Source organism: Chrysemys picta, chromosome 6 (assembly GCF_011386835.1).
Source record: "Chrysemys picta bellii isolate R12L10 chromosome 6, ASM1138683v2, whole genome shotgun sequence".
In the NCBI taxonomy this organism is placed as follows: Eukaryota; Metazoa; Chordata; order Testudines; family Emydidae; genus Chrysemys; species Chrysemys picta.
Genome location: NC_088796.1, coordinates 60,664,420 through 60,689,154, shown reverse-complemented (window position 1 = coordinate 60,689,154; position 24,735 = coordinate 60,664,420). Strand labels below are relative to the sequence as shown.

General features: G+C 39.8%; 1 protein-coding gene across 48 annotated transcripts in view; it reads right to left on the bottom strand.

Moving 5' to 3' along the window:
• CAST (calpastatin) overlaps positions 1 to 24,735 on the bottom strand; it is a 95,015-nt gene that overhangs the window by 56,530 nt on the left and 13,750 nt on the right. For 32 of the 48 annotated variants that reach the window (XM_065550197.1, XM_042840387.2, XM_005284036.5 and 29 more), the window contains exon 3: positions 22,969 to 23,040. The exons of 6 other annotated variants lie outside the window; for them this stretch is intronic. In XM_065550197.1, coding sequence (XP_065406269.1) covers positions 22,969 to 23,040 — 72 coding nt within the window. Of the gene's footprint in view, positions 1 to 11,763; positions 12,087 to 22,968; positions 23,041 to 24,735 lie in introns of those variants that run through there. 10 more of the 48 variants (XM_042840396.2, XM_065550224.1, XM_065550228.1 and 7 more) reach the window with 1 other exon arrangement.

The following is a 24,735-nucleotide window of genomic DNA, read 5'->3' as shown; positions in this document are numbered from 1 at the left end:
TTCCCTCCTGCAGTGCACAATGGGCTGGATGTAGTCTGTGTAGGCAAGTGGCTGTTTTCTTATTCACCTTTCTCTGAAGCACCAGCTATTGGTCACAGCTGAAGACAGGTCGCTGGACAGGGTGGACCAGTGTTCTGAGTTGGTTCAAAGAATCCTCTTTCTAGATACATGGCTGGTGTGTCTTGCTTAGGGCTTGTCTACACTGGCACTTTACAGCGCTGCAACTTTCCACTCAGGGGTATGAAAAAACACCCTTCTAAGCACAGCAAGTTTCAGCGCTGTAAAACTCCAGTGTAGACAGTGCACCAGCTCTGGGAGCCATGCTCCCAACACTGGTAGCTACGCCCCTCGTGGAGGTGCTCTGCCGTGACTACACAAGCCACGTTAAAGCGCTGCCGCGGCAGCGCCTTAACATTGCCAGTGTAGACTAGCCCTTATATGCCCAGGGTCGTGCTCACCAAATTAGGGATCTGGAAGGAATTTTCCTCCAGGTCAGACTGACAGGGAACTTTTTTTTTTTTTTTTTTTTTTTTTAAAACCTCTCTCTGAAGCATTGGGTGTGGTTTATAGGCTGGGATCATGTGAACATATCTTCCATCCCTGTGGCACACAGTTTAGACTCCTAAGGACTGAAATACTTTAGTCTAACTAATTTGGCTTAAGATAGGGGTATCTGGGTGAAATGGAATAGCCTGTGATATACAGGTGGTCATACTAGATGATCTAATAGTCCCTTCTGACCTTAAACTGTATGAAACTGGGTTTTCTGAAATACATGCCCATCTATTTCACAATGAAATTACTGGACTATGTGGAAGTCTGTACATGGTTAAATACTCAAAACAGAAAGTGATAGCAGAAATTTCAGACCAAGTACCTGAAGATTATGTAAATGAAAAAAAGTACCTATAATATACTTCTGGCTTAAAGATTACTTACTTTTGTGGGTTTCTTTAGTCAGGTACTATGTAGGAATAATCAACATGGATTTTTTTTTCTAACACTTCCATTTGAATTAAAGCTACATTCAGGAGCGTATCACTAAAAGAACCAACCAACAAAAAACAAACAAACCTGCAAGAGCATAAGGCCAGCACCTATCATCTCTGTTTGACTTTACAACCTTGTATGTTATAAACAAATCTTTTTATTTGTCATGCTGATTACTGGGGAGATAATCCTAGAAAACTGTAAAAAAATCACTGGAGGCAAAAGTTAGTCTCTTTATTACTAACTTCTGGTTTTCTGCAGAAACCTTTAGTGGTCTTCTGCTAAAATCATACCATGAGACTAATTCTGGCCCCAATTTAGCAAAGCACTTAAGTATGTGCTTACGTCTCATTAAAATCAATGGGACTTAAGCATGTGTTTAAAGTTAAGCAAGTACTTAAACTGCTTTGTGGAACAGGCAAAGTTTGCTGAATCATGACCTTACTGGGAAAATTCCTTAATAGACATTAGATTTTTAATCTTCATATAATAATGTATTCTAGATATATTTACTGTGTTTATAATTCAACATAAACATTCATTATTAGCTTAACTAATAAACAGAAGACCTCCTTGTTAGAAAATCATCAATGTACCCAATTTAATTATTCACACAGAATTCCATAAACCTTCCACAACTTTAAAGAGTTCACAAGAAAAATATTTTTAAAATAAATCGGCTCCCCCGTAGGCAATAAGAAAATCAGAAACTTGTTGTTTTGAGACCAGAGCTCACAGTCAAGAACATGAAGAATGAACTAAATATGGTAGTCTGCAGTGGGCTGTGGTTTATTAAAGTAAACAACTCCAATATTTAATTTAACTACGCCCAGAATTGAAGTTGCATTGAGACTACGGTATTCTCTTGTAACAAGAGAGGGTGAAAAATCCAAAGGAGTAGTATGCACCGAGAACACTAGGTGGAGCCCAACATGAGGATAAAACTGAACTGACAAAAATGTCTAATCAGCAAATTCCATTCTTAGTTGTGAGCACTAGGAGAGCTAACTCCATCTGGCTAACTAACCCATACTACACCACACGTATTGTATGCATGATATTATAAACAAATGCAAATACGGTGTTGTGCACATATTAGGTTCATGCTCTTACTCTGTTCTCAGCATCAAAAATTCAAATATTGAGAGTTATCTGTAGTGAATCATGCCAAGCAGATAAAGACCACTATGGTTACTAGTCCTGCATGATCAAAAATCTGTGCAGGACTGAACTTGAAGAGGAATCTGGGGGCATTGCCATGGCCAGGCCACGATTAAAAACTTCCCCTTCCTGCAATTTTAACATCACAAAGAACGGTTTTTGCAATAGGTATCCTTTCAATACGGTAATGTTTTGCTAAGTGAGATCTAGCATATTCTTTTTCTTATTCTAGCCTTTTTATTGGTGAATAAAAACAGATAAGGCCTAATTCTGACACACACACACACACACACACACTTCCATTGAGTCTAGATCTCTCATTCATAATTCAAGGAGGTTTTGGCCAACACAGTAAATCAAGTCTGATTTTGTGGGTGCACAGATTTTGGTCTGAGTCAGAGAACAAACTTTAAGGCCCATCCTGCAAAGATTTACACTTGTGCTCATCTTTACATACTATGAGTAACCCCACTGAAGTTAATGGAACTACGGTGCATAAAGTTAAGCACACACAGTAATCTTTCCAGCACTAGAGTCTAAGGTTGTACTTGAAATGTTACTATTTCCTATCAATGCAAAATCTGGATTATTCTTTTAGAAAAGTGGTTAAACAAGAATTTAAAATGATCTGAGTTACAGTATTTCACATGTAAATACTGCTAAATAAACAAATAATAATTTAGACATCTGGTAAGGTGAGATCTATAAGAACAGCTGCAAAGATATAAAAAAAATAAGAAAGCTTTTACTCTGAAATGACAACATTAAACTATTTGGTCTCTTTTCCACAAATGGGAACTCTGAATTGCAGAATCTTTTGCATCAGGAACTAGAGTTTGAACAAATATGAACCTTAAAACAGATAATGTCTGTAAAGAATTGGCTTTTTTTAGGATATTACATCTTTACCAATAGCTTGAACTCTTCTGTTGTTCTTGTTTTTTAGCATGTAAAGTACTTTGGATGAGTCGTATATTTATGCAGTAGGTTATAACCACCAATATATTCCTTCTTTTATAAAAGCTTTTCTGAGAGACATACTGCGTTTCCCCTGAAATACATTATTTTATTTAAAAAACACCTTAGAAATAAGAGATGGAAAAACCTACTTCTAAAAATATTCAATTCTAAGAAAAACTGAAATCAAAATATATTTCATCAGGTATTGTAAATAGTGTGTGTGTGAGTGTGTGTGTGTGTGTGTGTGTGTGTGTGTGTGTGTGTGTGTGTGTGTGTGTGTGTGTGTGTGTGTGTGTGTGTGTGTGTGTGTGTGTGTGTGTGAGCTCTGTCGGAAATCTCAAATGGATGCCAGTAGCAAAAGTAAAAACAGTATACATTTGCATAATACTTTCGAAGTGGATTTCAAAATACAAGGATGAATCTAGAATTATAGAGAAAGAGGAATGATCTTTGTGCAGTAACTGAGCAGACAGACTGCATAATAAGTAAGAGCTATATTACAGAATATCAGATCATGAAATACACTTGAGTAGAAGAGCCACAGGAAGCTAAAAATAAACTGGCTATACAAGAAGGTCCCAATTTTTCACTCATATGATGTGGACCTATAAAAGCAACAGTGATTCAAGTCAGGCAGCTTTACGGGACAAAAGAGACAGTAAAATACTAAGTGATGTTGCATTCACTCTGCCCATAGACAACTGACATAAACCTACATTCCAAGATATTAAAAATTATAAAGGAAGTAAACAAGGCAAGTAAACAGTTCTACACGAGTAAGAGATTGATACAGATATTTAAGGGTGTAAAATAGATATGTTGTTATCTGTTGATAGAGTGTATTAGGAATTTGTTGAATAACTTGAGTACCTTACTTTGCATTATTTGATTTGAAATGATTTAACTATGTTAAGGCTGCTTTATTTGAATTTATTGCACTTAAATGACTTTCTAATCTTTTTGCTAAACAATCACAGGAGATACAAGGTACATAAATATGAAGAGCCTTACTGATCTCTATTAGTGTAATCTTCCTTAGAGCAACCACATTTCCACAGTTAGGGTTGCCAGGCGTCCAGTTTTCGACTGGAATGCCCAGTTGAAGAGGGACCCTGGAGGCTCTGGTCAGCACCACTGACCAGGCCGTTAAAAGTCCAGTCGGCGGTGCAGCAGGGCTAAGGCAGGCTCCCTGCCTGCCCTGAATCTGAGCAGCTCCCAGAAGCGGCCGGCATGTCCTGCGGCCCCTAGGTGCAAGGGCGATCAGGGAAGCTCTGTGTGGTGCTCCCACCCCAAAGTGTCGGCTCTGCAGCTCCCATTGGCTGGAAACAGTGGCCAATGAGAGCTGCAGGGGTTGCGCATGCGGGTGCGGGCAACGAGCACCACACAGAGCCACCTGGCCACCCCTGCGTCTAGGAGCCGGACATGCCGGTTGCTTCCGGGAGCTGCACGGAGCTAGGGCAGGCAGGGAATCTTGCTTAGCCCCGCTGCACTGCCAACCGGGAGCCACCTGAGGAAAGCACCTCTCGGCTGGAGCCCGCACCCTCTCCCGCACCCTAACTCCCTGCCCCAGGTCAGAACCCTCTCCCACACCCTAACTCCCTCCCTGAGCCCACACCCCAACCCCCTGCCTCAGTCCTGAGGCCCCTCCCACACCACAAACCCCTCATCCCCGGCCCTACCGCAGAGCCCACACCCCCAGCCTGAGCCCGCACCCAACCCCTCCACCCACATTCTGAACCCCTCATTTCTGGCCTCACCCTGGAGCCCACACCCCCAGCCAGAGCCCTCACCCCCTCCCACAGCCTAACCCCCTGCCCCAGCCCAGTGAAAGTGAGTGAGGGTGGGGGAGAGTGAGCGACAGAGGGAGGGGGGATGGAGTGAGTGGGGGGGCAGGGCGGGATCTCAGGGAAGGGGGGGGACAAGGGTGTTCAGTTTTGTGCAATTAGAAAGTTGGCACCCTATCCACAGTCCTGGTTTAAATTAAAAACAAATGAAAGGGTTTGTTTGTTTGTTTCTTTGAAGTGTTGTTCAACTCAGACCTAAACCAAAAGGTCAGTTGTATATAAAGATTTAGTACTGCTCAGCCCTACACCTCTTCTGTATCAGGACCGCACCTGCTTAAAACTGCATTGTGATTAATGATAGTACTCTGGAAGTGGTCTGGAAAGCAAGCCAGCATGTGTCTGATGTGAACTTCATTCTCTACTCTCAGTTTATGAATACATGACTATAAACCACTTCATTTCCACTAAGTGCTTGGAGTAGAGCTAAAAATAAAATTGCATCACAGATCCAATTCTCCAAGAGACAGTTTTTCAGTATCAAATTCCGTTTGCATTGTTTAATTGCAAAAGGCTTCTTTTGTCCTGTTGAAAGTTTACAACGTATTTCATTTTCAAATTTAATTCTTCGTGCATTTCACTCAAATTATTACTTAGATTTCCTTTTTTCTTGTCATTTTCATGAACAGTGATGTAAAAAAGTCTTGAAAAATTGTGTGTGGCCACAAAGCATGCTGATCAATGTGTTATTTCTTAGGCTCAATCCACAGGAAGTATTCAGAGTCAAACCACATTTTAAAAGTGTTGAATCAAACTCCCTCTATAACTCCATTGAAATCAAGGGAATTATCACATAGATCATTTCTTTTTATGCTCTCCCCTAAGAGCCTGAGTCTGAACATCTTCAGGATACAATGCAAGACATTTATTTTGCCAAGCTACTGGGTAACAGTTCTGTTGTGTCTTGCTTTGTGTTTTATTCTTTGTAATAAATGTAATAGCTACTCTAGCTGCCACAGCAAACACAGCTGTAGAAATCTGTAACAATAGTAGTTACAGAATATTTGCAAATAATCCTCAATATCAAAGCAACTCTAAACAGACACAGTACTATTTTCCATTTTTTTCAACTGAATCCAGCTTCAATTAACACCTTATACCTGCAAGTATTGGAAATACCTGGTTTATCTACAGTAAAGTGATTCTAATTCATGCAATGGCAAAAAAGTCAGAGATTACTCTGGAATGTCACTGTATAAAAGCAGGGTGGATTAAAAAAATGAATTTTTTTTATTTAAATTGGATTTTTGAGGGAAAAAACCCTATCTAAAAGATAGTTTTAATTAAGATACATTATAGCTCAAAGATATCTTATCGTGGAAGAGGGATTATAAATTCTAATTCTATAGTATGAGACAATATATTCATGTAATGTTTAAGAAAAATTTTGTAAATGAGTTCCAATAGTTCATGGATTAGGGACCCAATCTTATGGGGTTCCACAGGCTTCTGTATAGCTTATTTAGGTTACTCTTTCTATCTACCCAATGGGACTCAATATCTTCTAGACTGAGCACTATCAGAGATGCTTAGTTCTCAAACTGTGGATTTGTCTCTCCAGAGGTAACATGCTTGTTAACAGCAAAAATGTTTTTAAATAAATAATATATATAGGTGAGAAATACCAGACCTCAACTCTATTGTCCTTCTGCAAATCTGTATACACAGAGTCAATCCTTTACCTCTCTCTAAAAGTGCAAAGTTTCAAAAAGTTCAATGAATAGAAGATTGTTGGGGGCGGACTAGATCTGGACAAGGAGAAGAAGTCTGGAGATAAATGTAAGAAGCAAGGGACATATGCTTGTTTTATTAAAATATTATATGTTTCCTGTTGAAGAAAAAAATCTAGAATACTTAACGTTGTTGTTTTAGTTAAATAAAACAATTTAAAATGTTTGTCTAGTGATGTTCTCCTAATATAGCATGGCAAGAAAATCCTCCAAATATTAATGATTAACCTATTGAATTGGAGATAGTTCACCTCCCAATGACTTCATAAATATCTGCTTCAATTATCTTTGGTAAATGAAATAACCAAACAATCATTCATTTTCTGATATAGCTGTAAAACTAATCTGAAAAGTTTTCAAAATAAATTAATGTTTAAAAATATATAGTGTGCACCTTCTAAAAATGAAACCTACATCTATCTGAGTTGTGAAGAATATGTATTAAGGTTATAACAACAACCAACAAGAATGCACTTTTATGTCGAAAACCATGATTAAACCATGATTAAATCGAGTCTTCCTGACTAGTGATTTAAATCAAATCCACCCTGATAAGAAGTAACTAAATACTTACTTTATTTACAAAAAAATATTACAGAAATGATAGTTAACAACATCAAATATTTCAAAGTGCTTTCTGAATCAATGAATTGCAAACGGGAAAAATAATTTACTTTCAGGAAATAAGTGTGGGTGGCCATCATGCATCAGTTTAAGTGCCACATTCAGTTGGGTTTGTGTCACTTAATCTGGAACACTGCTATGGATCAGTACAAGAAGCCTGTAACATTTCTCAAGGAGAAATTAAACAAATATACTGTATTACAGAAAGATTTGGGTAGTCTGTAGAAGCCACAGGAAAGCCCAACAGAATAAAACTGCACACATAACTAGACACGTTAAGATATAGGTTCTAAGAGAAGTAATTTCCAACATAAACCTAGCAAATTTGGCAAAATTCAGAACTGTCAGTTGGTGTTCACAAGAATCAGCAGAGATATTCTGACTCAAAGACTGGATTTTTTGCAGAGTGGGGCAGGAGGATGTTACCACTGAGGTAACAGGAGCTGCACATGTGCTAGGTGACAAAGACATCTGTTACCAAAGATGAAAAATCAACAAGGCTTCAGAAGCCATGGTTATCTGCACAGAACTTAGAGAAAAATAGCCAATAAAATAAAGTGAGAAAAGGAAGCTACTTTTGCCACTTCTACAGTAACTGTATTAGCAATAACGGTGATTAGACATGGGATCATTAGCACAGTCCAAACATCATTCATTATTAGAAGTGCTTCTTTGGAGTCATGCTTTAAAGCCTTACAAATGATGTCCTGGAACAGAGGAATTGCCATACCTGATCAGACCAACTGTTTATCTAATTCAGCAACTTGTCTCAGCAGTGGCCAGCACTAGAAGCTTCTGAGGAATGGGTACAAAACCCAGCAGTAGACAAGAGTTCTGGTTTTTGTTCACTTTAAAAAAGACCCTTAACATTATTTCAAAATTAAGTCTTACATTTAATGTTTTACTTAAATTATGCTATAAAGTATTTAACATGTACACTAACACTGTACATATGTACACAAGTACATTATTTCTCTACTGTAATCACAGAAGTCAAATGTGATCACTACTACTGACTAAGAATTATGCACGTTATATTGTTATCCTGTTTGCCTCAACCCATCCCAGCCTGCTTGTTTCTCTCATCCATCTATTACATCTTGTGTTGTAGACTGTAAGATCTTTGGGGCAGAGAAACTGTATTTTTTTATGCTTGTACATCACCTAACACAATGGGATCGAACCTGGTTGTGGACTTTAATATTTATATTGTAAAATTACCTAAAGAAGAAGAAGAAATAATGACTAGCACTTCCAAAAAACTGACTAGGAATTACTCTTAGCAAGAGACATTTTAAAAAATCACATAATAGCTCATATGTTTGTATGTATGTTTTTATAAGATGATGGGGTCGAGACTATCAGTTCAAAGCACTTCCAACAGAAAATAATTTAAAAATAATCACCTTCGTTCTAATGATACACAGCCAGTTTATATAGTGCTCCACATGCTCAACACACTTTATAAACATTCATTACATAAATCCTCACAACATTCTGCGAAGTCTGTTATTATCCCCAAATAAAGTCACACAGCAAGTCAGTAGCAGAGCTCAGCATCTCCTGACTGCCAAACCCATGTTCATTCCTCCAGATCACACTATCTACCAGTCTACAACACCTTTGGAATTCAATACAACACTGACATTTAAGATCTGTATATCATGCCCGATACAGCCTTCTTCCTATCAGGGATTTGAAATTGCAGGGTTTCCACTAGCTGAATTTTTAAGGCATTCATCCACCAGGGGAGGGAGGGAGAGAGAAACATGCGGTATCCCCTAAAGAAGAAGCAGGGAGTTGCCTCAAACTCAGATCTTCAGGGACTTGCAGAGGCACAGAATTATCTGTACATTTACATTACATCTTTGCTCCTCCTAGCAATACATGTCCTGCAAAAACACTGCTGTCAGGGACCCCCTTGCAGCCACTTTCCTCCTGCTCAGGAATAGTTTCTGAGCACAGGTAGGGTACCATGGACAGGGTCAGATTCAACACTAATTTACCTTAAAAAAGCCCATGTTTTTTGAGAAAGGTGAAGTAAGGACACTGTGGATAATTTATTCCCCCAAACTCCATTCCTTTTTCTATCTTCCCAGAAACAAAGCCCACCTGGAAGAGGTGGTATACATTAAGATGATGCCATGGAATTAGCACTCTTGCTTTCTGTGTCCCTCTCCCCACTCTGGACCTTGTCCCCGATACCACTTTTTCAAAAAAGCGAATTTGTTTATGATGAGAAATTTTCAAAGTAAAATTGGTCAAATACTTGGAGTTCATTTAATCTGACCTTTAGAGTTCTGCAGTGGCTTCTCCACAATGAAGATCTAGCTATGGAGAGAGCTCATGGCAAGGTGGTTCATCCTTAAGGCCATCTGGACTGGGGCTAGAGATAAAGCATTTCTAACCCCACGTCACATCTAACATGGAGAATGATTCTTCTTCAAGCTAAATGTTTGTGACTAAATGGTGATGTTTTGTATCAACTGGCTACAGGACAACTGATACCATCTTAGATACACCCCAGTTTGCATATTACTGAAGAGAAGAGAAACCATCTACTTTAGGAATAAAGAAAACACCCTTCTGCCTGAAAAAGTTTTAGCTAAGATATTTATGAGTAACACCTAATACTGCTAGAGAAAAATATTTCTCTATATTTTTCAATGTATTTGTGCATTAGACAGCACCTTTGTGTAAAGTCATTTCACTATTCCCCACATAGTCAGTTAAGCCCCAGTCCTACAATTAACTTTGTGTGGGTGGACCGGTGAGCCCATGCAGAGCCCCAGAGGATGGGGTTGGGGGGCAGGCAGGAGTGGGGCATGTTACCCAGCTTCCTGTGTTATTTGTGTAGATCTTTAACACAGCAAGAGGAAAGAGAAAACCCATTTACACAAAGAGGAAAACGTGATCGCAAGACCATAAAAATTGGCATGGGGAGGAAGGGACAGATGTGGTACCTGAAACTATTGTTACAACTTTTTGCAACTTTGGCTAGATTTCAAGTTGACAGTATCCTTTCACATGCAGAGCTACAGCACAAGCCAAAATATGACCTAATGGGGAAATTCAACCTGATACAGATGGCCAGCTCATGCACTTAAATCGCAGAGCAGTGCAATAGGCCTTCAGCTGGTCCTCTGGACAGAGATTAACTTCACCTTGAATGCACATTCAGTTATTTCTTCAAAATATAAAATAACTATGTTATGGATAGATGGCATGAAATACTTCAGTTTAGAAAGCAAATCCTCATTTTATCTAGAAGAAAGGCTGAGAAGCCAGTAATTTTTATAACAAAGAAGTTTCCTCCCCTACGCACAAAATGTGATGAAAAAGTAGAGTTTTTAAGCAATAACACCATAGAACAAAGCTGATTAAATTCACCCTCAAGCACCTCTTTGCTAGGTAAACTTGTTTTCACTCTTTCAAAGTAGATAAAGGAGAAGTGGGCATAACACAGCAACTGAAAAACCTCACACGGGGCAGGAGCCTGTTTTCCCAACTAATCCTTTTTATTTTGAGTTTTAAACCAAGCAAAGGAATTTATGGTAATGAATCAATGGTTTTATTTACAATGAATATAATGAAAAATTCCTAAGAAATATTAGGTATAACCTATACTAAGTCTACACAATTAATCTCATCTGTATTACTATGGAAACAAAAATAAACAACTTAATGACTGTGCTTCTGTTTCTTCTGCATGGACTTATTCTGAACACTTGTGTGTTGTTATGGATATCAGTACCTAAACATCCTTCAAAAAAACCATTCTTTTGTACAGATTACCATGCCCTGACTATGCAATATTTGGTACATTTAACAACTACGTTAAACTTTGCATTCATGCGTCAAAAAATATGGGCTTCTGACACAAAGGCACTTTAAGTTACTAGCATGGGCGTAGTTTGGAGAGGGTAGGGAGGTGCGGCTCCCCAACTGAAAGCCTCAGGCAGCCACAGAATTTGCCCCCTCCCCCACATGGCCCATTGGCCTGATTGAAGTTGCCTCCCCCAAATAAAGAAGTCAAACTATGTCTACAGTTACTAGGAACATAGAAGCTGAACCTAAAGAAACTAGGTTGATTAAATCCCCTGCCCTTCTCTGCCTCCTTTAGAATTTAGCATATGTCTCATAAACCGTATATTTTGCAACTCTGTCCCCAAAACAAATATTCAGAAACACACAGAGAGTACAAACAGCCTTTCTATCCAGAAAGACTGTCCCCCGGTTAGCTCTGAGCACTGTGGACACAGTAGACAGTTTTAGAACTGAGTCACTGTACACTCAGCCTGTTTGGGAATGCTCCAGCCCAGATAAAAGAAACATCTCATAAGGTCAGCAGCTCGTTCAGAGCACTGCTAGAAGAGAAGAAAGAAGAAACTATATCACGTAATTAGCCTGAAGCAGAGATAAGAAGATAGAAAAGCAAGTCAGAAAACAGTACTCACTTTGTACAGTTGCTTTATATTCTAACTTCTAGTTAATTGTAGCACAAGATCCTTATGACAGAATTGTTTTTGTTTCAGCATACAGTCCTGTCCTTGGTTTCAGTTGTAATGAAATCCTGGCCAACCCCCTTTTCACTTGAGGATGACACAGCCAGTTCCAACACCGCATAGGAGGATCCTCCACCCAGCAGACTCAGTTGCTCCACCTCTCTATTAGTTTGTTGTTGGGTGTGGGTTTTTTTAGTGTGTAAACAGGCAGCTCTCTCTGTAAAGATTTCCCACAGCTAGAATAACTAATCCAAAGTGAAAAAAGAAAATACTGCCTGTGGAAATACGAATGTTTGTGTACCATTGGTTTATCATAAACAATGACAGTATGTACAATGTGGGGAAAGGACAGCTCAGTGGTTTGAGCATTGGCCTACTAAACCCAGAGTTGTGAGTTCAATCCTTGAGGGGGCCACTTAAGGATCTAGGGCAAAATCAGTACTTGGCCCTGCTAGTGAAAACAGGGGGCTAGACTCAATGACCTTTTGAGGTCCCTTCCAGCACTAGGAGATAATATATATATATATATATATATATATATGGGAGGGGGGGTAAAACTCATCCCTGATTTCTGTGTAACTCTATTGAAGTCAGTCAAATTGCATCAGGAATGATTTGAACCCATTGTATTTTATACCAATACTAAATACTCCTTTTTCCTTCTTAAATCAATGTCTGCATTTCTGCACAGCTCCTAATCCCATCTACTACTATGGTTTCTACAGGAACAGTGCTGACTGGAGGAATCCAATGCAGTCCAATTCACCTTAATTAATAAATAGCAACTACTATTATTGTGGACTGCTGAGATGAGAAGGGAGGGACTCAGGAGGCAAGACTTTTAAATAATTCCAGTTGAGAGACAGGAGATGGTTAAATCAGAGGGAGGGGAGGACAGGACTGGACTGAGTTGTCTAAATCAGGTAGAAAGTGGGAAAAGAGAGAAAACTGGGGGCAGTAAGGGAGAGGAAAGAGTGAGAAGATGATGGGACCATGTGTATTTTGGGCATATGGACTAGCAGTCAGCAGCAAATCAGAGACATAATGACTGTACAATAATTCTAAAACAAGCCATGTATCAGTTATGCAAAATTCCAAATCTGACTGACTACTCCTGTTCCTCAGCCACACAGCAGTTATCTGAATACTATTTGATTAATAACCACACATTGTCACTGTATAATATCCCTGTGCTCTGACTGGTTGTGACCATAAATGTAAGTATAATAAATCCATCTGCTGTACACCAATTTGGTAGTTTTAAAAGGTATCATCACAGAAAGACATCAGGATACAAGGATAACAGCAGCAACTTACTTTTTAATTTCATATCTGCTTATAAAATCAAATTCTTGAAAGTTGTGTTTTTTGTTTATTATTTATTTATTTGAAAGTAAAGAGCTTCAATGCTCCTTTCATATCAGCTTCTGGCTCATCACATGTCTGATAAATATGGAAACCTCACATCCCCAAGGTGGAGATCAACCAGAGAGGGGAGCAAGGGGGGGGTAACCGGATGGCCTTCCCCTTTAGGTATGTCTAAACTGCAATTAGAAACTCACAGCTGACTTGGGCTCATGGGGCTCAAGCTAGTGAAGATGTTCTGGATCCAGCTGAAGCCCACCCTCTGGGACCCTCCCACTTCACAGGGTCCTAGAGCAGAGGTGGGCATAGTTTTTGGGCTGAGGACCACATCTGGGTGGGGAAACTGTATGCAGGCTCCCTGCATACCTGCCCTGTCCCTGGTCCCGCACTGCTCCAGGAAGCACTGCGGCCCCTGGGGAAGGAGGGGCGGAGGGCTCCGTGTGCGCTGCCCTTGCTGCGCCTCCACGTACCTCCCCCAAAGCTCCCATTGGCCATGGTTCCCCGTTCCCGGCCAATGGGAGCTGCGGGGGGCGGTGTCTGGAGGCAAGGGCCTGGGGGTCGCAGGGATGTTGGACTGGCCGCCGCTGAGAGTGGCGTGGGGCCCGCAGCGTCACGGGGAGCAATCCCATGGGCCGGATCCAAAGGCCTGAGGGACCGGATTCGGCCCGCAGGCTGTAGTTTGCCCACCCCGTCCTAGAGCCTGGGTTCCAGCTGGAGACCGGACATCTACAACGCAGTTAAACAGCCCCTTAGCCTGAGCTCCACAAGCCCAAGCTGACTGGCATGGGCCAGCTGCGATTTTTTATTTGCAGTGTAGACATACCCTCAAAGGCCAGAGGCCTGGAGCTGGCCAGTCCCATACAATTAGGAATACATGGCACACATGAGATGTGGGATGGGGTTTAATTAGTAGAACCAGCTTGGCACATAGGAATTCATTCCCCTATAAGGAGCAACAGGAACCTAGAGAGAGTCAACCCACAGAGACTGCTAGGAGTGAGGAAGCTCCAGCAGGAAACCTTGAGTTGTCAGGAAAAAGGCTCCAGATAGGGAAGGCCTGGAAGCATTGACTTGATGGGGATTTAAGTACTTTCATTTTGATAAATGTTAATAAATCCAGCTCCAGGGAAAAGAATTGCTGAATTAGAAAAGTTTATTTTGGTAATTTAATTGAGAGAGCCCTGAAAAGTGGAGACGCTGAGGCAGTGTGCTTTTGGACATAAGGGGGTGCTGGAAAATGTCCAGCCCATTCACATGGGCAAAACTTCCAAAGATAAGCCAAAGACAGTGTTGTTCTTTGCAGTAAGGTACAGAGTTCATGTGTTAAACAATTATATTATTTCTATTTAAACACTGCATAAAAATGCAGTGAGAACCTATTGTTTTGCTCCCTGCAGTCCATAGCCCCTTCTTCCACAATGGAAGATGACCATCTCTGGTATTTGCAGCCACATCTTATGTTTTTATGCAACAGGAACAGATGCTCCAAGCAGGAAGGAGGCTTCCACTACTCTATTATTCCCACAGCTTTGATATGTTAGTGTTGTGCCCCCTGAACAGCTCTACTCTGCTGCTGGAAAGCGGTGTCCAGAGTTCAACAAGGGACGTTGGTACATTGGAGAAGATTCAAAGAAGAGCCACAAGAATGAGTAAAGGACTAGAAAACATGCCTTACCGTGATACACTGAGGACACACAATCTATTTAGATTACCAAAGAGAAGGTAAAGGGGTTACTTGATCGAAGTATCTACCTGGGGAACTAACATTTGATAATGGGCTGTTCTATCTAGCAGAAAAAAGTATATCAAGATCCAGTGGTTGAAAGCTGAAACTAGACAAATTCAGAATGGAAATAAGGTGTAAATTTTTAACTGAGGGTCATTAACTACTGGAACAATTTACCAAGGATCATGGTGGGTTCTCCATCACTGGCAATCTTTAAATCAAGGTTGAATAATTTTTTTTTCTTTAAAAAGATATGGTCTCATTCAAACGGAATTATTTTGGAGAAGTTCTGTGCCCTGAGTTATACAGGAGGTAAAACTAGATGATCATAGTGGTCCCTTCTGGCTTTGGAATCTAGGAAACAATGCTCCAGGAGGCAGCATGACATTGACAGGTCCCTATATGCCACAGCCCCACTATTTGCTAAAGAATTTATCCCTTGCTACAGAACAGTGCCCCACAATACAAACACTCTTTATTTGTATTTATTTTAAATGTTTATAGCCCTTATGGTTGCAAAGAGAGCCTTCAAAATGAGAACTGAGGCAGTGATATTCTCTTCAGTCTACAGACAGCTTGAATCAACAGTTCTAAGTTCTAATTAACAGTGCTAATTGCCCCCATTCACATCATTTGGTGCATTAAGTCTGACATATAAAGATAATATCTGATGAAATAGGTTTTAGCCCACGAAAGCTTATGCTCAAATAAATTTGTTAGTCTCTAAGATGCCACAAGTACTGTTTGTTCTTTTTGCTGATACAGACTAACCCGGCTACCACTATGAAATTTAAACATTAGCCTTGCTAACTATTTTATTGCTGATAAATTAGCAGTAACAGCTAAGTAATGTATTTACAGGGCAATTCCAATCCACTTCACACAATTATTCAGAGGCCAAAAGCCCAAGTTATTTTCTACCCAGTTATTTCTTCCCTCCTAACAGCTTTTGCCTGTACAAAAATGTATTGAAAATTATAACCTCAAAATGTAATAGCCAAGTGAAATAGTGAATTTAATATTAAAAAAAAAAAACAAGGGACACTATGCTGATTGTATTAATTATTTTCAGGAAACCCTCCCTTTTTAAAAAAAAAATTTTGAACCTGGCACATAATTTCCAGAATGCTACACAAAAACTAAGGAGCCTGCCAAATTATTTTAGTTCAGCTGACCACAGCAACTGCTAACAAAATTCTAAACACCACCATCCAGAATCTTCTCCATTTCATGGGCAGATGCTCAGAAAATTAGCAGCAGCAGCATCAAAGCTTGCATTTGGACTCAAGAAAACAGTATTCCATTGGGCTTACTCATTAGGAAGGTTACAGTACTGCCAATCCTAACTGTTCAAAAATCATGAGTCAGGCCCCCATGATTTTTTTTTTTAAACAAACTAATAATGGGGGAGGAGGGGAAGGAAGGGTTATTTGCCTTCTGTTTTTTTTAAGTGTTTGGCAAACACTTTGATTGTATTTTCAGCCTTTTCTCCTCAACCATGAGGGGTAGAAGATTCTCATCTATTCACATGAATTCAGGAGCTGGGGCTTTAGGAAAAAAATTATGCTAACAATAATAAACAATATTATGCTAATAATAATTGCAGAAGTTCATAGACTATCAGGGTTGGAAGGGACCTCAGGAGGTCATCTAGTCCAACCCCCTGCTCAAAGCAGGGCCAATCCCCAATAAATCATCCCAGCCAGGGCTTTGTCAACCTTAAAAACCACTAAGGAAGGAGATTCCACAACCTCCCTAGGTAACCCATTCCAGTGCTTCACCACCTCTTAGTGAAAAAGTTTTTCCTAATATCCTACCTAAATCTCCCCCACTGCAACTTGAGACCATTACTCCTTGTTCTGTCATCTGCTACCACTGAGAACAGTCTAGATTCATCCTCTTTGGAACCCCCTTTCAGGTAGTTGAAAGCAGCTATCAAATCCCCCCTCATTCTTCTCTTCTGCAGACTAAACAATCCCAGTTCCCTCAGTCTCTCCTCATAAGCCATAAAAAGAACAGGAGTACTTGTGGCACCTTAGAGACTAACAAATTTATTAGAGCATAAGCTTTCGTGGGCTACTGCCCACTTCTTCTTAGGTTTCTCATTTTACTACTGGAAGCAGCTTTTAAGAACCAGGCATAAATTTGGGTTCAAATTTTAATAATTTGGGTTCAAAAGCAGGAGCCTAAAGTTAGATCTTAAAACATATATTTAAGCAGCTGCTTGATTTTTTCCCCCCCAAAAGTCCCAAGTACCCCATAGTTCCAACTGACCTCAAAGGGAGCAAATGAGTACTCAGCACTTCTGGGTATCTGCCTGACTTTAAAAAAAATCCTAATTTGCAATCTGTTTTGAAGCTCCTCTGTTTGAATAGCTTAGCCCTAATCAATCATTTTACTTTCCTACATCATCACTTTTACTTTGGGGGACTCACTAAGCGCATCATCCTTCTCCCATCCCCTACGTATCAAAAATGTCATGACTGCTGGGAGGTGGGGAGTGGAGGCAGTAACCTGAAGAAAAAAAAATCTTGAGTATTCCTCAGACCATAAGTGGCTCTTTTGGGGCAAAAGTGCCATTCAAGACATCAGTCCAAAAAGCAACAAAAGGCGCTAAGATTAACTGTTCCACACATAAAATGACAAGGGGGGGGGGAGGGCTCAAAGGAGAGAGACAGAGAGACACACAGATCTCCAATAGTGTCAGGGAAGTCCCTCCTTGGTGAATAGAATAGGTGTAAAAAGGATCCCTCTGATGTATTTTCTTTTAATCCAGGCTAGAAGTCTTCCATTGTCCCTGATGTAGCTACTCCAATACCTACTCAAAGGGCTGGAGTGACTTCCACAGACTGCTTGAAGTGAGATAGAGAAAATGGTCTTAAGAACGTGAAGTAGTGAAGCATAGCTAGAGAAAGTTAGTTAATTTGCATGGGTTCTCCTGAGTTCTTCCTCCACTTGCTGTTACACAGCTTTTATGAGGTAACTAGGGCCCTACCAAATTCACAGCCGTGAAAAACATTTGCTATCCCAATAAGCTACAATATGGCAATGAAGAATATAGTGATGAATTTCTGTGAGTTAGAATACAAAGGACAAAAAACAAAAAAGGGAGCAAGAACATTTACTAGCTGCAGACTAATAAGACAGGAGAACAAAACATTCTTGAACCAACGCTTGGGATATTCTACGTCATAGGATACATAATCTTTGGGGATTTTTAACTATCCAGATATCAGTTGGACATTAAGCACAGGCAAACAGACATCCCAACCAGAAGAAAAGACATCTGAATCTACTGTTTATCAATAAGGCTAAGATTATGTCATTGAAGTCACGGAATCCGTGACTTTCATTGACCTCTGTGACATTTTCTGCCTCGGCTGGGCAGCTGCAGGGAGTCCCCGCTGGCTGGACAGGTGCAGGGGGTCACCCCACCGCCCGCCATGGCTAAACAGCTGCAGGGAGTCTGGCGGACCCTGCAGCTGCCTAGCCACCATGGGGGGCAAGGGACTCCCCACAGCTGCCCAGCTGTCCTGGGATGAGGGGACCCCGCAGCAGCCAAGTCCCTTGGGCAGGGGGACCCCAGAACTCCCATGCACTGCAGCAGTGTGGGACCCCAGAGCCCCAGCAGCAGGGTGCGGAACCCACCTACCTCTTTTGTCAGGGATATTTTTAGTGAAAGTCAGGGACAGGTCAGGGGCTGCTGTGAATTTTTGTTTATTGCCTGTGACCTGTCTGTGACTTTTACTAAAAATATCTGTGACAAAAACTTAGCCTTATTTATCAACAAACGTGAATTGACTGAACACTGGAATAAAAGCATTAAATTACTTTATTTCACTCTGCTAAGGAGTGAGTTCACAAATGTAGCAAAACTAGGGCAGAAATTTTTAGAAAAAACACATTTGGGGAGGTATTCAGAAATCTATTGGGTAGGTGCATTGAAAGGAATTATTAACATTCACCATTGTAAAGTAAGCCCAGGGAATCCAAAGAGATTCCATAACTAAGGCACAACACAATACAATTCCTCTGAATGGAAGGAACAGAGAGGTGTCATGTTTGAATTAAAAATAACTGGTAGAAGATTTTTTATATTAAGTTAATAAAACCTACATTGTAAATGGAAAAGATGAAAAGACACCAAACAAAAGACAAAGTTATTTACAGACTCCAGGGAGAGGAAAAGGCAAGAAAATAGAATGAGTTATTGTTAGCCAAAGGAGTCAAAAAGGGGACGGGGGGGGGGGGGGAGAGAGAGAAGGGTACAATATATGAGAGAAAGAGAGAGAGAGAGAGAGAGAGAGAGTGTGAGCGAGCGAGCTCATTAATAATGTCCAAGTAATCTAGCTTTAACAGAGGAAGGCACTGAACTTACTGGCTCAAAGTTTGCTGACTTAATGAATTGGAACAATAAATACAGAAGGGAAATATGATCTATTAGGAAGTAATGAAAGTTATTTTTTTAAAATAGTTATTGAGGAAAAGCAGGTAAGAGACTATTGGCAAATGTGAATATATACAATTCAGTCAGGTTAAGTTTATGGAAACACAATCAGGCTAGCAATCAGATGCAAGCGGTAAGAAAAGTTACCCGTGAACACACAACAAATGCTGAAGACGTGCTGGGAATATGGAAGAAGCATTTTGACAAAGTGCTGAACCCGGTAGTTCATCCAGATGCAAGCATTTTAGACGTGCTAGATAAACAGGGAAGCTTGCAAGGCAGATTGGATATCAGCACTGAGCTTCCAGCAGAGGAAACAGAAAAAGCAGTGAAGTAGTTAAAAAATGGGACAGCTGCAGGATCAGAATAATTATAGAGGTATAAGCCTATTATCAGGGAAAAATCATTATAAAAATAATTGTAACACGATTAAGGCCAACTCTAGAGGAAGCAGGAGGCAACGAACAATGACGCCTCTGACTAGGCCAAAGTTGCATTCACATGGCAATTATCATCCTGTACACCTGATTTCTATCCTTAGTAAAAGAACTGAAAAATACTGTAACCCCTCTTCCCCCCCCCCCCGCCAAAAATCACATTAAGAGTTTAAGAGAAACGAAAGTAATAAGCAACAAGGATTTATAAAGACCAAAGGCTGGCTTTATGGATTAAAAATACAAAATTAGAGAAAGTACCAAAAGTGGTAGGTACATTTGGATATCAGTAAAGCACGTGATATGAAATTCTACTATAAAATTAGTTTCTCTCCAAGCAATTTGAGCACTATCCTAGGAATTGAACATTGGCTGATAAACAAAGTTCATAGGGCTATTCTACACTAGAAGCACTACATCAATGCAGCTGCACCACGTAATGTGTCTGGAGAAGATGCTCTATGCAGACAGGAGAGAGCTCTCCCATCGGCATAACATATCCACCTCTGCGAGATGCAGTAGATACGCAGGGAGACAATCTCTCCTACCGACATAGCGATGGTGCTTAGGTCGGTGTAACTTATGTCACTCAGGTGGGTGGCCTATTCATACCCCTGAGTGACGGAAGTTATACCGAAGTAAGGGGTAGTGTATACCTGGCCATAGATAAGCAATATGGTCAGTTTGTGAGGAGGGGGAGAAATGTCTTGTCTGGTACCACAGGTAGCATGTTAGATTCACATTATATGCTGTTTAAAGAATAAATTAGTGTGAACAAGGGACCTTTCAGCTCATGCCCACAGCATCCACATGGGGGAGTTACAGCACAGCACTTTGGTGCTCACTGACATTCACACCCCATCCAAACTGCAGAGCAGTATCAACACTCCCTTAGAAGAAATGAGTCTGCAATAAGATACACAGCATGAGATCAATGCAATCTGAGGATCCATATGCAGAAGCATTATATAATATGCGTAACCACACATGGAATACTGCATTCAGTTTTAGCCCACATCAGAAAGATGTAGAAAAGCTGGAAGGAAGTTAGAGGAAGAACAAAAAAAAAAATGATTAGGGATTCATGAGGGAATACACTGATGAGAAAAACGGAAGGAGTTAAATATGTATATTCTAAGTTTGCCACAGTTAGGAGGGAGACAAGGCAAGACTTTACAAATACTGAATGGATGTAAAACACCCGGGAAGAAAAATAATTTAGGATAATACAAGAATATAGCTAGGAATCGTTATTATTATTATTTTGCAGTGGAATGAAATTAAGAATGTGAAAATGTAATCTGATAGCAGAAACACTTCTTGTCAATCAGGCACAGAAATCCCTCTGGGAAAGTGGGGTAGAAGCCCAGCATTTGAGACAGTTGAAACTAAACTAAACAAAGAACTAGTACATGTACAACAGGAAACAACGCTTCCTGAGGAGGGAGACCAATGACCTAACAGAAGTCAGAAGTGAAAAGATCTCAGAGATTCTATAAAACTAGTGATCCATAAAAATAAAAAATGCACACCCCATATGTTTTAGTTTTCAATTCAAAACACAAATAATGAACTCAATGCAGGGAATTCTTGGGAATTAATGGCTTTCAGTTGTATGTTGGGGTGCAGACTCTTCCCAGCCAATTATTAGGCCACAGAAAGTATCCTGGACCTGCCAAGCTTCCTGAAATCAGTAGTCCCTAATTCAGTTTATGAAAGTGCCATGAACAGAAATGAAAGGGGAGTTTAAAGGCGATTTTCTATGTATTGCTTTACTTTTATCACTATTGCTTTTCTTAGTACTACACATCTTTATAGTCCACACTCCATTTGTTAGCATCGGCCTCTATTTTGGCACTTAGCGATCAGATCATTACAATTATCGGTACTACGATCTTGTCAGATCCCACAGGGTCAGACCCATACTTGGTGTGCAATCCTGGGCCCCACTGAAGTCAATGTAAGAGTTGCCATTGACTTCAGTAGGGCCAGGATTTAATCCATAGATGGGAGACCTCCAAGGAACACAGGTCCTGCACAAAATGGTATTGGTGGCATTTCTCGACTCAATACTGGACTAAAGTCCTGGCATACTATTAGTAGGCACTGGCACTCTGCCTCAATGCGCCTGCAATTCCAGCTCAATAAGAGTATTCTTCACTTCTTGTCCTAACTAAAATGTTATTGAGTGCTGTTTAACAGCAGTTGCTTTCCACCCCAGACACCCTCTGTCTACCTAACAGTGGTGCAGTGAGATCTAATTCAGTGCTTGCACAATGCTATGAGGTCCTCAGAAACAAAAATACTGAAGTGTTGTTGTAGCAAAATAATAAGTATAACGAAAGCTTATGCTCCAATACATCTGTTAGTCTATAAAGGTGCCACAGGACTTTGTCGCACAGATCCAGACTAACACGGCTACCCCCTGATACTTGAAGTATAAGTCAGCTACCACATCCACTTGCTCTGGAAGTTGAACTTTTATTTCACGTAATACAAAGTATAATTAACTCATATGTTTTTTTCTGAGAAACTTCAACATTTATCACTTCATAGCTTTACGAGATTTTTACTTAACTTCGTCTTTATTTATTTATTTAATAGATCACTCAGTTCACTTAGGGACTCCCTTTGACATCAATGGGCTTTGGATCAAAGACCCCAATGTTTGAGCGTTTTTTTGTTAATGAAGTTAAGAAAATTGTACCTGAATATAATTCCCAAAGTAGATTTATCTATTCAAGCAAATCATTATATTTCAGTCAACAAAACAAACAGATCAGTTATGTCAGAATTTGTTTCTGAAAATATGACTATTCTGCTTTGGATAACATATTATATCTGCATTATGCTAAGATCCAGATTCTCAAAACGTCAAAAAGGTATTTAGGCACCTATTTCACACTGAAATCATTGGGAGTTAGATTCCTAAATTCCCTTGAGGATTTGGGCCTAATCCACAAAGAATACATTTTTTAAAAACCCAGAAAACATTAGGATAAACAGATTAATTCTACAGATTCCAAAATTTGGAATAATTATTTTTAAAACTAAACCAAAAATGTATTTTTAGAGAAGCATATAGTTAAATCTCCAGTCTACACTGAGGTTTATTATAACTCTCATTGATGCAATTATTGTTAATCCCTATAGCAAGTTTATCATCTCTGAAAAATGCACGTTACCTTACTGGCGGAAGCAGCTCCACTTGTATGTGTTTTGGGAGGCTGACTGGCACTAGCGCTGGCAGGTTTCTTCTGTGAAATAAAAGCAAAAATACGAAAGAAAGGAAAAAAATAACTGTCAGAAATAAATTATTGGTAAAGAGGAGCAAAATACTGCATTAAAAAAAGATTCTCTGAGGGTTCTGTTTCTTTACAAGTCATCTGAAGCAGTCTTCAGAGTTATAATTCAGGAATTTAGATCACCAGAGATCATTTGAGATGGTTTTCTTGTGAGCAGAGCAGTTATTGCAGACTGAATTATTTCACATACTTCCATACATCATATATTAATCTATGGTATTTCCAAAAACTGAGGTGCTCATTTTGGTTAACAGTGAAGCCAAATGTAATTATCTGTATCTCATGATACTTCAAGAAAAGTAACCGCTGTAAACTGAAATCAGATAGCTTGATTTTTTAAATTAAAAACAAAACACATACAGTGCAAGCTTGAAAAAAAAAATATTTAAACCTGCATCAGCAACATGCCCTCGTTCCTTCACATCACATTACTGCACAGAAATTATACGGAGGAAATTGTCTTCAAAACAGAAAAGCTTACAAAAGCATCTGTGGCAAAGTAGTGTGGATGCAGCAATAGTTTCCCTTCTTGATGGCATGTGAACAAAGTGTTGCAACATGCAGAGAGGGAGAAATGAGGCAAAGAGGTGCACACACATACAAATACTGACACACAGAATTGAGGGCAGATGGGACAAAAAAACCACAGCAAGTAATTAATTTCTGCATGACTCCAGTTTCATGTTAGTGTAACTCCAATGATACCAGTGGAGTTATATTGGTATACAACTGGAATGAAATTGTGATAAAATCAGAAGTGGCTAGAAAAATCAACCTTGAGCAATGAATGCAAAGAAATGATGGCTTTTCAGAAGGGGCAGATAGAGAAAACCTACTTAGAGACAGAAGACCTCTCTCAGGTAAGTGGACTCATGAGATTTTACAGCAGAGTATTTTGAATGATCCCCTAAATGTAGAGAAGCCTGCAGGCTGCTCGTTCAGAGGCCTGGTAAGGAAATTACTATACAAAATGAAGAAACACCAAAATTCAGACCATCAGACATAAGGGAACGTGACAGATTAGTAGCCTCAAACAGGAACAAAAGATCTCATTCATAAAGATAAAAGCCACATCATGTTCTTTCCCTCTGACTTTAGCACCAAAACACAATATAAAACAGAGAGAATTTCTCCCACACAAACACAATTTGAAATTACGAAGACTAAAGCGGCCCTTCTGCAGCTGAAGTCGTTAGTGAACCAGTGCAAAGGACCATATTCTGTTCACAGATACATACATAATACACCACTGAAGTGTGGCCCAGCAGTACATTTTCCGAAATGTGTGTACAGGAGGAAAATCAATGGTATTTTCTTCAAATATTTCAGGCTTGGATTTACCATAATGAAAAAAATGAAAACCAAATGAAGCACAGTATCATGTGACAAAACCAATAATACTGTTAGTGTGATGATGCTTGTACATTTGGGACAACTCCCATTCATTCATAAAGCTAACTATCAGCTTAAGTGTTTAGAGGATCAGTGCCTTGCTGGACACCTAAAAAAATTGCATCCAGTCACAGTATGGCTGCACAAATTTGTTTGCTAGGACACAGTACATTTGATGTTCATTTTGGAAAAGAAACGTAGTGCTGTATCACCGTTAAATACCACCAAGGAAATCCTGAAGTTTAGATTTTCAAC